At 51.8% G+C, this 12,799-nt stretch overlaps 2 protein-coding genes across 2 annotated transcripts; both read right to left on the bottom strand.

The window, feature by feature from the left end:
• Positions 1–385: 385 nt before the first annotated feature.
• LOC120652956 (basic blue protein-like) lies at positions 386–1,292 on the bottom strand. Its single transcript, XM_039930924.1, has 2 exons — positions 1,009–1,292; positions 386–892 (listed from the first exon to the last, which is right to left on the bottom strand). The coding sequence occupies exons 1-2, from the start codon at positions 1,175–1,177 to the stop codon at positions 693–695; spliced, it is 369 nt and encodes a 122-aa protein (XP_039786858.1). The 5' UTR covers positions 1,178–1,292; the 3' UTR covers positions 386–692.
• Positions 1,293–4,850: 3,558 nt separating this feature from the next.
• LOC120652957 (aldehyde oxidase GLOX-like) lies at positions 4,851–6,888 on the bottom strand. The gene has a single exon (XM_039930925.1). The coding sequence runs from the start codon at positions 6,740–6,742 to the stop codon at positions 5,012–5,014; it is 1,731 nt and encodes a 576-aa protein (XP_039786859.1). The 5' UTR covers positions 6,743–6,888; the 3' UTR covers positions 4,851–5,011.
• Between the last annotated feature and the right edge of the window lie 5,911 nt (positions 6,889–12,799).

Consider the following 12,799-nt stretch of genomic DNA (forward strand, 5'->3'; position numbering starts at 1 on the left):
GATGTATGGTAAAAAGTTAATATAACCTCTAAGTAAGGATACAACGACATGCAAATGCGCGGGCTATACGCCTAGTTGTATTTTTAATGGGAGATTTAAATGTTCCATGCAACATGAAACAAATGTTGTGGTGGTTTTTTTTTCTTATCATCAACTGATAGTTAATAACATTTTTCAATATACTTTTTGATGTTACAAACGATGAATGTCTATGTTGCAAACGCTTATTTTTTATATTGCAAACACTATTATTTGCTGTTGCGATGGACCAACGGATATCCGATGAGAAGTTTCTCATCCAGTTTTTTTAAAACTAAAATTTCTCATTGAACGTCCGGACGCTAGCAACACCGTTACTTTTTTTCACAATGGGATATTTGGGTCCTTGTTGCGAAAATCCATGTCAAATTCCTGACGAATGAAACAAAGAAAAGAGTCTACTGCTTCATCAAAGTTCAAACAAACAACAAAAGCTGAGTAACGCTTCACTGCCCTGCCAGTAACCATACACACACCATGCCTCAACTACCACTCCACTACACACATACATGACACATGAGACCTGTATCGGCGCTGCCAAAACGATTGAGTTGTTGCACGACCGGACCGCCAGTGACACGCATCGCTTATTATTGGTGCTCTGCAAGCAGCGGGGGGGGGGGGGGGGGGGGGGGGGGGGGGGGCTTCAGCCTTCAGCTGGCGTGGACGGCCATCTTCATCCCCATCCCGCAGTGCCCGTTGAGGCTGCAGATGAAGTAGCTGGTCCCGGAGCCGATCGTGATGCGGTCGCTCCCGGAGCTGTATGCCCTGCCGCTGCCGGAGAAGCCGCAGCCGGAGTAGCCGCCGGCGTCCACGGCCACCACGTTGTGCACGGAGGGGTCGTAGTTGAACTCTGCGCTCAGGGGAAAAGACATGAGAATTTATTTGGAGCTCACCATTCACCAACCTGCCGCGGGTGATGAGGTAGCAGTTTCAAGTTTGGATTAGCTTGGACTGTTGGACACTCACCGAGGACGTCCCCGGCGCGGAAGCTCTTGCCCCGGCACCAGCTGTCCGCGTTGAACGACCAGTCGACCCTGTGGGTGGCCGCGTCGGCGGCGCCGAGGAGGAGGCACACGGCGAGCAGGCCGCCGACGGCGAGGCACCGTGTCGTCGCACTGCCCCTTCCCTGAGCCATGGCGATCGCCTTCTGCGCTGCTGCTTCTTCCTCGCGCCTGCAGAGGCCTGCGTAGAAGCTGAAGAAGGAGCAGAGAAAGAGTACTCTGCTGCTTTGAGCTGCTGTGGAGACTGGAGAGAACGTGGGCTGCTATTTATAGTGGCGACGAAAGGGCTAACCGGCAACCTGGATCCAATCAAGAGTCCGATAAAATTACTCCGGCTCTACGCCTATTCCAAAAATGCGATAGTGGTTGTACCAAACGCTCCACAGGGCACGGCAAGCATGGAATGTGCTTTCACAAAAGCTGAGGAATCCCCTAAAAAAAACCCTGAGGAATGAGCTGAGCCTAGCTAGCTCTCCTCAACCTCAAGACCTCAGACCTCAATAAGTTTTTCTTTTCGGAGTATTTCTTGGTTCATGCTCCTGCCACTGCCAGTTCTATATATGCAAATGAAAATTCATAATTCAGTCGCTGTTCTTATCGTTTACTTTGCGCAAACCAACAGCTTCGTTTCACGGCTTTTCAGCAACCATACCTCAGCCTGCCCGGCAATCTTTGTAGCACTAGTATGACTGTGTTTAGTTGTTTACGTGTAAAAATTTTGCAAAGGAATCTTGTTAATTTAAAGTACTAAATGAAGTCTATTTATAAAACTTTTTGCACAGATGGGTTGTAAATCGCGAGATGAATCTAATGATACTAATTAATCCATAATTAGCTAATAGTACTGTAGCATCACTGTTGCAAATCATAGATTAAGTATGCTCATTAAATTCGTCTCGCGATTTACAGCTCATTCATGCAAAAAGTTTTGTAAATAGACTTCATTTACTACTCCATACATGTGTCAAAATATTAGATGTGATGTTTTTTTTTGCGTTTACGAGGTTTACAGGTAAAAATCTAAACAGGACCTATATGCTGCAATTGTAGCTAGGCTGGTGAAATAGGAGCCATCACCTTCACACTCGCCAGAAACCTGCATTGGGAACCGGCGAACATGTGCACTGCATTGACGAGCGTTGCGAGGTTGCTGAACAGATGGCTAGGGGGGACTGCAAGGCAAGGGCCAAACACAGGTCTTTGTCACACTCTTGGCTGCGTCCGATTTCCAATCACTGACTGTGAAATCGTCATACTTTCATTTCGCAAGGAAGGTGTGCCATCGTCTTCGAACTATGGCTTCTTGGCGACCTGCACTTGTTACCACAAGAAAAAATGGCTAATAACTTCCATTAGTTACCGCGAAGCTAGGTTTAAAATATACTCCGTATGTGTGATGTGTGGAACATTCGTCACGGGCTACTTCACTCATTGGCTAACTTTCAGGTAGTATCTGAACTTTGTCAAGCTGTTGCCCACTTGGCCATTCAGAAACAAATAGAGATATAGGCGCTAAAGCGATTGGTTTATTTATCGACCTTGAGTCACTTTAGGTTGGACCGAGTCATTGAGTGTTTAGATTTTGTTTTGAACGGACATTGAGTGTTAAGATGACAAAAACTTACTGAGCTTGAGCGATTGAGTGCTCGGGTCCCAAGTTGACATGTTGTAAGCCAGACTGGCGTGCAGATAGTATCTCCAGAAATGGAGCCCCTTACCGATGTAACCAAAGGTTGTCGCTTCAAAGGCCACGGATATCGAACAGGTGGACCTACGGGTGCACAGATCGCAGGTGAGCAGTACTAATCAGTACTAGCATACATCGAAAGCTCCCATCCTAATCAGGATTGGTGCCGGTGTTAAGGACGAGAAGCGCGACAAGAGCCCGCCCATAATTGCGTCGGAACAGGACGAGGCGCCCGTGATCCGCCTCGACGCCAGCCACAGGCGGGGGGTGCCTTTGGGATCGGCGAACGTGAGGCACCGTAGCTTCGTTGTCCTGCGCGAAGGGAACCCCAAGAGGGTCAATTGGTCATGCCGCCGATGTCAGCACGACGTACAGCATCACAGTACCGGAATGGAGGCCGAGAAGCCGACATGGTAGTTACTGGTTAGCTGGTGGGCACTGTTTCAGTTCAGAGAATTTGGCGACGGCACTGGTTGGTAGTAGGTGCGCCGCCCTGACCGCCGCCTCATGAGCTTTTAGGCTGTTCGTGGCCGTGCTATTTCGGGGTGACATGTGCCTTGTTCTGGACTTCTGGTAGGCTCCCAAGGCACTTTTGGTGCTCCATCTTGTCTTGTTTGTGTTTGCCGCGACTCTTGCCTCTACATTCCCTTTTGATTCGCTTTTTTTTATTCATCAGATCTGGTATTACAAGTTTGATTCGCTTGGTGTGTAATTAAAAAAAAATGCTACGCTTGGGTTAGCGGGCTGGCGGCGGTGTCGCGGTGACAAAAGGGTGGACGTTTGCCCGCTTGCCTTTTCTGAGGAGGCCCAAAATTGGGCCCGTGGCGAGAAGGAAGTGGGCCTAAGAACCCTTACCGGCCCAATATGGGTTGGCGCAGCGACTACTACGCCTGCTGCTGCGAAACACACAGAAAGAGCACCGGCGCATGCACAGTTAACAAAGAAAGCGTAGAAACTGTAGCTCGATCACTGCTTCGGCGCTGCGAACAGATCTGTAACAGCACCAGGCGTGGCACCTACTCCACCAACCACACAAAGCGTCCCTCATTGCACTGTGGAGTGTGGACTCCGACCCATGCGTGTAAGCAAGGAACTGCAGGCGGAGTGCAACAGAACGATTAAGCACGGGCAGTGTTTTCTGCCAAGTTGCAACGATCAGAATGGCCGTTTTAAATGTTTGTTTTCCAATATCCGGGCCTGGCCAGTTGGACCGGTAGCTGGACCAGGCAGTCATCGCCCAAACAGCAGCCAGGGACGCAAATTAATTTTCTGCAGTTATGGCGGATTCCCATTTGGGAAATGGAATGCTCGTCCGGCCCCAAAAAAAGGGCAGTCTTGCCAGTGAAGGAAATGGAATGTACTCCGTACTCTAGTAACTAGTACTAGTAATAGCGAGCCAAAATGCCCAAGCTTGCGATGATGCACGAGGACACTATTGGGACATTGGGTACGCGCGTGTCCTGCGCCGGCGCCGCACGCAGTCCAGTCTCGACGGCACGCCGGCGATGCTCCGTTGCTTCTGTCGGCGTCGCTGTACGCCACTTGCGCCCTGCCAACTGAATTCAGCCCAGATCCGCCACCGCCGGCCTCCGTGACGACCGCCGTTCTCTCGCTGTCCCATCAGCCGCGAGAGCACACGCGTTCCGCGCGCCCCCGGTCGAGCCCACCGGCTTGGCCGGCCGGCGCGCGAGCTCTCGCACCAACGGCGCAAGCAGGAATGAATGAGTGCTTGAAACTGTCACCGAACGCCGCCTGCTCGCATAGCCTATGCACGCCAGCGCCATCTTCCTTCCCTGCCGAGCTTACTACTGAACGAGCGGGTCACCCATCCGTGTCCGTGTGAGACTCAGACGCACGCGCGCGCGCGCGCATGGCAGGCAGGCAGGCCGGCGCTTGACACGGTCGCGGAGTTTGCTCGCCGGACCGAACGCTGATGGTCTGATGGAGCATGGCGCGTGCTACGCCGGAGCCAGGAGCAGAAGCAATTGAGAGCGTCACGTGTGCCCGAACCAAGAGGCAGGTTCACGTGAAGCTCTCTGATGCCCGGCTACCGACAGACATTCTCCTCTCTCTTTCCAATCTCATCTCATGTCAAGTTGTCAGCAAGGACATGAACACAGTGAGTCGTCAGTGACTGTCAACGCTACCATTAGACCATTTTTACCAGGGACTTTTTTGTGTCTCGTGTCTTACACCCGTACTGCGAATGGCAGAAACGGAACAAATCAAACTTGCAATCAATTTCTATAAACCCCTCTCCTCCCGCCCCCGCCGCTCGCTGTCACTGTATGTGGACCCAGATCCCCTCGCTGGGGACGTGCCCGTTCACCACGAACACCATGTAGTACCCCGGCGGCGCCAGGACCGCCGTCGCCGGCATCGTCGCGGACGCGTAGTACGTGCCGGCCAGGCCGCGCACCGCCGCCGTCTTGGCCACCTCCAGGAACAGCAGCCGCTGGTTCATAGCGAGAGAGTGCGTCGTGAACGACGGCGCCACCATCGTCACCGACACCTCCCCGAGGCCGCCGGCGCCTCCGCCGCCACCGCCGCGCCTCCTCCTCCTCGCGGACGCGGGGACCGAGAACTTGAGCGCCAGCTTCGCCCCGTAGGTCACGCTCGCCGCCGCGCCGGTCGGGGACGGGCTGAGGATTCTGGGGCGGAGCATGTCGTTGGACGGGTCGAGGTACTCCGGCGAGAAGGCCTCCAGGCTGAGCTCGGTGGGGAACCGCACGTCGCTGAAGTTGTAGTAGATGTGCGGGTTGCTGCCGCCCACCAGCAGCCTGCCGTCGCGGAGGAGCACCGCCGAGGAGTGGTACAGCCGCGGGACGCCCGTCGCGACCTGCTCCTCGAACCGGTCCCCCGGCGAGTGGTCGGGCCGGTAGATGACGGGCGCGTAGTTCGGGGTGCTGGCGGACTCCCACCCGGCGGTGCCGTCCGCGGCACCGTTGATGATCGCCACCTCCGCGCCGTTCGGGAGCAGGATCATGTCGCCCATCACCCGCGGCGACGGCATTGTCTCGATGACCCACGCCGGCGAGGCGTCGGTGATCTTGATCCGCCCGCACGTCGTCAGCGCCGGGACGAAGATGCGGGCGCCGCCCCTGGTGGAGTTGTAGGACCCCGACGGCGCGCCGCCGCAAACCAGCACCTCGGCCTCGGTGGGGTTGGGTTTCAGGGGGAGCAGCACCGACGAGCCCGAGCTGGGGTAGTTCCTGGGGTCGCCGTCGGCGAGCACGGGGTACGTCCGCACGACCTTGTTCCGCTTATAGTCCAGGAGGATGGCGCGGTTGTTGGCGAAGATGAAAAGGTTGCCATCTATGTTGAGGTGTACGAACGGATAAAGATTGTTCTCCTCGGGATCCCTCGTCTGCATCAGAAATGGCATCTGGACGACAGACGTATCGGACGGGTCGGCCTTGGGGTAGAACTCGTAGCTGAACTGCCTCCGGCCACCGACGATGAACGCGCGGCCGTCGGGGAGGATCTGGTTGGTGGCGTACCACCTGTTGGCGGCGAGCGCGTCCTGCTTCTCGGACCAGTCGCAACTCCTGTCGCCGCCGCCGCACACGGGCATGGTGCGAGCGCTGCGGTAGCCGTCGTTCCAGCCGCCGGTCTGCACGAGCGAGCCGTCGGGCGCGACGGTGCCCGAGGAGCACCAGGTGTCGGTGAAGATGAAGAGCGGGCGGAAGGAGTTGGACGCGACGTCGTACTCGGCGGAGTGCGCGGTGCAGTCCCCGTCGGGGAGCACCCGCTCCCGCGGGTTGACGCGGCAGCGGCCGGCGGGGAGGGAGAGGTTGGAGCGGCCGAAGTCAGTGCGGTCGAAGATGATGACGCGGTCGTTGTGCAGGAGCTGCATGTGCATCGCCGACACCCCGATGCTGCGCTGCAGGAGCTCCCACCTCCCGCCGGCGCCGCTCGCGGTCGCCGGTGCAATGCCGCCGGCGAAGGCGAGGAGCAGGAGGAGAGCGAGGTGGAGGGCACGGTCGTTCCCCCGGACCGATCTAAGATCCATGGTGGATACTGGATCAGGGGGACAGGCTCATGAACGTAACGATAGCACGATGCTGCGGCGTGGAATCAGGGACAGTCTTTTCCGATTCTGTTTGCTGGCTAAGCTCTGGACTCTGGCGTTTAGGCTGTGAGCAGCAAGCGTGTGTGTGTGTGTTTGTATATATACGCAGAGCCAGCCGTGCACAAAGGTCTGATGAATCTGATGAGATTTTGCCCCCTGATTTTTCACGCGTTAAGCACTAAAACCCTTTCCAGCTAACGTTCAGGTTCCTGAGGATGGAATTCCGCCAAGACGAGCGGCCCAGTGATTAGCTTTGGCCAGGTTGGGGGGGGGGGGGGGGGGGTTCTTTGATACGGTTTTGATTTGGCGTAGACGGCCCTGCATTACCAGGTTCTTTAACGATGTTTGGTTTTCGCAGCATCTTTCCATGAGCCGACCAACGGCCGGCCCGGTAATTTTGCTGTTTCCATTCGCGTGCGTCGGCCCCTGTTCAGTACGCAGGATGGTAGGTGGTCGCCGCATGGTCCATCCAAGAACACGGCCTGACGTGATGGTGCCTGGCACTAGCTTATCTATCCATGGTGGCCCGCGCGCAGCGTGACACTGTTCGGAGACCGCGACGTCGGGCTTGGTCGATGCTAGCTAGACCGACCGTAGCCATATGGATACGGGAGCTAGCTAGCAGAACCGGGCACCCCTGAACAGGACCAATGCCGACCCCTTTTTGCGCCGCGGGATGATCGGAAACGCCGTGGAGAAGCCAGCACAGGCTCGCAAAGCATCGTACTAGTGACTAGCCCCCCCCCCCCCCCCCCCCCCCACTGCAAGCTGCGGAACATGACAGGAACGAGATGAGACAAACGGAGAGACTCCCATGGCGACTGTCCTATGCCACCAGCGCATGGCTATTAGGTGCCCCCGGGTTGGACAAACCGCGCGGCGGCTCGCGTCGTCGCTTGCGGCTGCCGGCCTCTCGGCGGGGCGCGTCGCGACGAAGCACGTTGGCATGTGGGCGACATGCGCGCGGGGAGAGGAGGAGCTCGTATATACCACTTGCTGCCGCGAGGTCGTCGGACGCTAGCGAGCTCGGAGCTCAGGGTACATTGCCTGCACGACGCCATGGGCTTGGCTTGGCCCGTGGGGTTGGCCGTTGGCGGCGTCGTGGCTGGAAGGAAAAAGAGCAGCAAACAGACGGCGGAACGTGACGAGAACGAGCAGTGGATGTGTTGGGGGCGGATCGATCGGATGGCCGATTGGCCATGGCGGAGCACGGGCGATGGAGCGCCGCGCGGGGCCTTGGCGTTTTATGGCGCTCACCAAACCGTGTGCGGGCGAGCATGGCTCGCCGAGCTGGAAATTCGGATCGCGCCTCCTGTTCGTTTTAAAAGCGGGAACGGGTGCCACCGCCTACCGTGATTGCTAGGTGCCTAGGTCTCGATCATTTCCACTTTTCCAGACCTCCCGACTGGATCAAGCAGCTCGATTTCCACGTTGCGAAATGAAGATTTTACGAGTGATGTTAAATTCGCAAAAAAAAAGATTAAGAAAATCAAGGAGTAGCTTGAATATTGGTGACTAGAAAGACCTGTATCCCGTGTAGTATTGTAGTTGATGCGTACTTTAGTTCATACATATAGTAATTTTTTCTTTTAAACAAAAGAGTAAATTTCACTGGCGGTCCCCAAATTTGTCCCGAGATTTCAAGTAGGTCCCGGTACTCTCAAAATGCACATCTAGGTCCCTGAACTTGCTAATCCATTTCATATAGGTCCAAATCTCCATAACATGCTCTCCAAACAGTACGATTAAGTGAACTAACAGGTGGGGCCCATATGGCAGTCACAGCGTCATCGATCAGAGCGTGTACAGCCCCTGACTAAAAGAACTGAAGAGAGAATGAGTAGTGTTAGCTTAGCTCTACTCAATGTTCAATAGCTGACACCATTCAGCAACATTCAGCAATAGCCAATAGGACGTTGCTGAATGTTGTCAGCTATTGAACATTGAGTAGAGCTAAGCTAACACTACTCATTCTCTCTTCAGTTCTTTTAGTCAGGGGCTGTACACGCTCTGATCGATGACGCTGTGACTGCCATATGGGCCCCACCTGTTAGTTCACTTAATCGTACTGTTTGGAGAGCATGTTATGGAGATTTGGACCTATATGAAATGGATTAGCAAGTTCAGGGACCTAGACGTGCATTTTGAGAGTACCGGGACCGGGATGAGAACTCGGGACAAGTTCAGGGACCTAGATGTGCATTTTGAGAGTACCGGGACCTACTTGAAATCTCGGCACAAGTTTGGGGACCGCCAGTGACATTTACTCTAAACAAAATACGCCACTTCTTTATTTTCACGTAGGTGTCATGATCTGCAGCCCATTGTTGCACTTGATATATAATTTGGGCATTCTATTATGGCAATGCTATTTTGACTAGTATATTATTTTGGTTATCGAAATGGAGCTATGACATTTGTTGCTATATTTTTTGATGAAAGAAGGGGTAAGATGATTTATTTGGGAAGACAGAGCACAATTAGTTGGAAACTTAATGTATTTGCAAAATCATGTTGCAATTAATAGGCATGCTATTTTTTAAGAAAGTAATGGTTATATTAAAATACGACGCGTTATTGTGGAGGTAGCATGAGAAGCCATAGAAGGACGGTGGTATGATATTATATTTTTTTAGCGAATAAGATATTATGTTGAATAAATTACGAAAATAATTTGAATTTATAAAACTTTGCTATATAGTAAAGTTGTAGATTTTAAAATTCTAGACAACTTTTATGTTAATAACTTTTTTATTTGAAGACGTTTTGATGTCCAAATTGTAGGTACTACGGTTCGCATGTAAGCATTTGTGCAAACGAATTGTGAAAGTATTTTGAATTTTAAAATTTACTCTATAATAAAGTTGTATTTTTTGAATTCCTGATCTATGTTGAGCAAGTTTTGGTTCCAACGTGTTTTAGTGTTCAAATTGTACGTATAATGTTAGTCGTGTAGAAGTAACGGATAGAACGGGTTGTAGTTTGATTTAATTGAAATTTGAGGGTTTTTCTAAGAAGAATCCTGAGAGAGGACTAGGATGGCTGGTTGATTTTATAAAAGCTTAAGGTTTTCTTTGCAAATTTATCTAAACATGGTCTGTTGGACTACGGGTTGATTTCCATAAAAGTTGAGAGATTTTTCGAAAATTGCTTGAGAGAGGAAGCCGTACCGTGGGTTGATTTCTCTAAAGTTTGAGGACATTTTTGCAAAATGTTCGAGAAACGCCAAACGGCCGATCCGACGGTCGGTAATTGCCGGCGACGTGACCACTCTCTCTGGTCTTCTTTTAGTGCGAAAATTGTATATAGAGATAAACAAACCGGCGTGCATGCACCTCAAAAATACGCATGTGTGATGTATACATAAGCATATACCAGTTTTCACATGACAGATGGCTTGTCAAGCTCTAAGAACTAAGAAGAGAGGTATTTGGCAAACCCTTTTGAAGGAAAAATATATGATAGAGAAAACAGTAGCTCAAATTGAAGTGAAACGAAAGAGACTCACATTTTTTTGAGAGAGAACTCATGAAAATAAAGTGGTGGTTCCTAAATTTGGGAAATTTCCATCTTAATAGTATGATGACTGCCAGGTAAGTTTTTGTGGAGACAAGTGGTCACCAGTACTGTAACACCGAGTGCTAAACCTGGGAATTAACTAGCTAATGAGCGACCTAATTCTTCGGTTACGAATCGAGTCAGAAATCGATCCAAGCTCAGTTTTCGAACTCGGGAGTCGGGGGAAACCGGAACCTCCGGATTTGGACCCGGAACTTCCGGAAATATCCGGATACTCCGGTATTTCACCCGGATACTCCGGACCTGGAAGTCTATATCACACGTTTTGATCCTTTTTGCTGTTCCCAAACGTTATAAACCGTTATTCACTCTCCTTTCTTGCCCTCCCCGTGCTCTCTCTCTTCCCAAGCCCTAAACACCAAATCCACCATCCCAAATCCATCTCAAGACCTCGAAAGCTGCAAATCGGCGTGGAGGATCATCCCTTCCAATCATTCCTCCCTGGGGTGGCTTCAGTTTCAACTTGAGAAGGTACTCAAGCTAGGGCTAAATGGATTGATTGTTCTAGGATGTTTTAAGCGATTCCTTTTGGGTCAATCATCTTCTTATGAATCACTCTACTAGGGTCTATGAGAGTTTCAATTTTTGTGGGTTGATTTTGTCTCAATCAAAATTTCAGTTTTGGTGGCGAAAACTGTGTGAAACCCGGAAACTCCAGGTATTAATCCGGATACTCCGGAAATTTCAGATATTCCAGATTGCAGTCCAGATATTTCGGGTTTTGCAGAAGTGTGGGCGTCGGGTTGGCTCGGGTAGTGGTGCGTGTATACGGTTTAGGCGTGTTTCAAAGTTACAAATCATACTGCATGCATTCTCATGTCATCTGCATACGTGTAGACGCCGCCGCCGAAGGAGCCGTGTACGAGGTGATCGTCGGGCCACAGGAGCAGTGAGGCCAATTGTAACACCCGGATACTCCGGCCATTAGCCCGGAGACTCCGGGCGTGGAGTTACTATTTTCATGAATTGGTCATCTGGACCCACAACCATTTAAATAGAATATATCACTCTCTCTCTCTCTCACTCACTCTCACTCTCTCCCGTGACCTCTCTCTCTCCCTCACCTCTCTCACGGGCTCTCCCTCTCCTCCCTCTCCCCTAAGCTCTAGATTCCGAAATCTTCCATTTCAACTTGACTCCAAGGCCAAGGGAGCTTCACTCAGCGTGGGGAAATCATCTTCTACAAGTATTCAACCTTGGGGCGATATCGTTTTCGAGTTTTCTTGCAAGAGGAGCTAGCTCAAGGTACTATAAGCTAGGGCTCGCCGATTTGGTTGTTTTAGGATGTTCTAGGTGATTTCCTTTGGTCAATCCTCTCCATATGCATCCTTCAACTAGGATTCAAGAGGGTTTCAAATTTGGTGGGGTGGTTTTGTCACAATCAAAATTTCAGTTTTTGGGGCGAAAATGCTGTCAAGCCCGGAGACTCCGGGTATAAGCCCGGAAACTCCGGGTTTTGAAAACTCCGGGCGAAACTCTGGGTATAAGCCCGGATACTCCGGGTTTGAGATACTCCGGGGGAAACTCCGGGTATAGACCCGGAAACTCCGGACTTTGGGTTCAGATACTCCGGGTATTCGTCCGGATACTCCGAATTTTTGGGAAATGTTCTGGGCCAGGGAATGCAATTTTTGTGTAAATTACTTGCGGTTGCATCTAGTCATTGGCTATTTTAAGATTGCAACCCATGCATGCATTCTCATATCATTGCATACGTGTAGCCGCTACCGCCGAGGGAGCCGTGTACGAGGTGGTTGCGGAGCCACAGGAGCCACAGGGGCCAGCCCCGCAGCAGGAGGTCCGTGGAGAGTCGGCCCAAGGCCCGGCTAACCCCAGTGTGGAGCAGCAGACGCAAGGCAAGCCCCGGTGCATGTCCTATTATTTTAAATTATGATTCACTATGTATATGTTTTATCTATTACTTGCGCATTACGTATTAGGAAATTGATTGGAACCCTAGTTGCATGATCCCTAGGTTTCCTTGAGTTTACTAGTAGGTCTAGGTCGATAGCGGTGCTAGGCTAAATAAGTCCGGTAGAAGTCGGGTGGCTTCGTGTCACTCGCGAGACACAAGGAACTTTAGAAGCCGAGTAATTGCCGGTTACTCGCGAGATACCTTATTATCTTTGTACATCAGTATTGTTGAAGTGGTTTGAAATGGTTATAGAGATGTGAGGCCGGGCGGGGATGATGGTATTAGGTTTGGCAGCATGACAGGGTTCCTGGGTGTCTTAGCCCCGTCCGTGTCGATTAAGGACCGGTCGTTGTGGCAGTGCTGATCGGGGATTGAATTGTACTAACCGCATGCCGGGAGTAGGAGGTAGTCGAAACCGGTAAGCCGAGTACTGCCTTGCTTCGAAAGTACAGGAACCCGCACCCAACTCCTGGGGCGAGTCGAGTAGTCGCGGAGAATTGGGA

Source organism: Panicum virgatum, chromosome 9K, assembly GCF_016808335.1.
Source record: "Panicum virgatum strain AP13 chromosome 9K, P.virgatum_v5, whole genome shotgun sequence".
Lineage (NCBI taxonomy): Eukaryota > Viridiplantae > Streptophyta > Magnoliopsida > Poales > Poaceae > Panicum > Panicum virgatum.

Excerpts from the sequence above, each read along its gene's own strand:
- LOC120652957 (XM_039930925.1), bottom strand. The coding sequence starts at position 6,742 with ATGGATCTTAGATCGGTCCGGGGGAACGACCGTGCCCTCCACCTCGCT.
- LOC120652956 (XM_039930924.1), bottom strand. The coding sequence starts at position 1,177 with ATGGCTCAGGGAAGGGGCAGTGCGACGACACGGTGCCTCGCCGTCGGC. Across the intron at positions 893-1,008 it reads CCGCGCCGGGGACGTCCTCG|AGTTCAACTACGACCCCTCC; the intron begins GTGAGTGTCCAA and ends CCCTGAGCGCAG.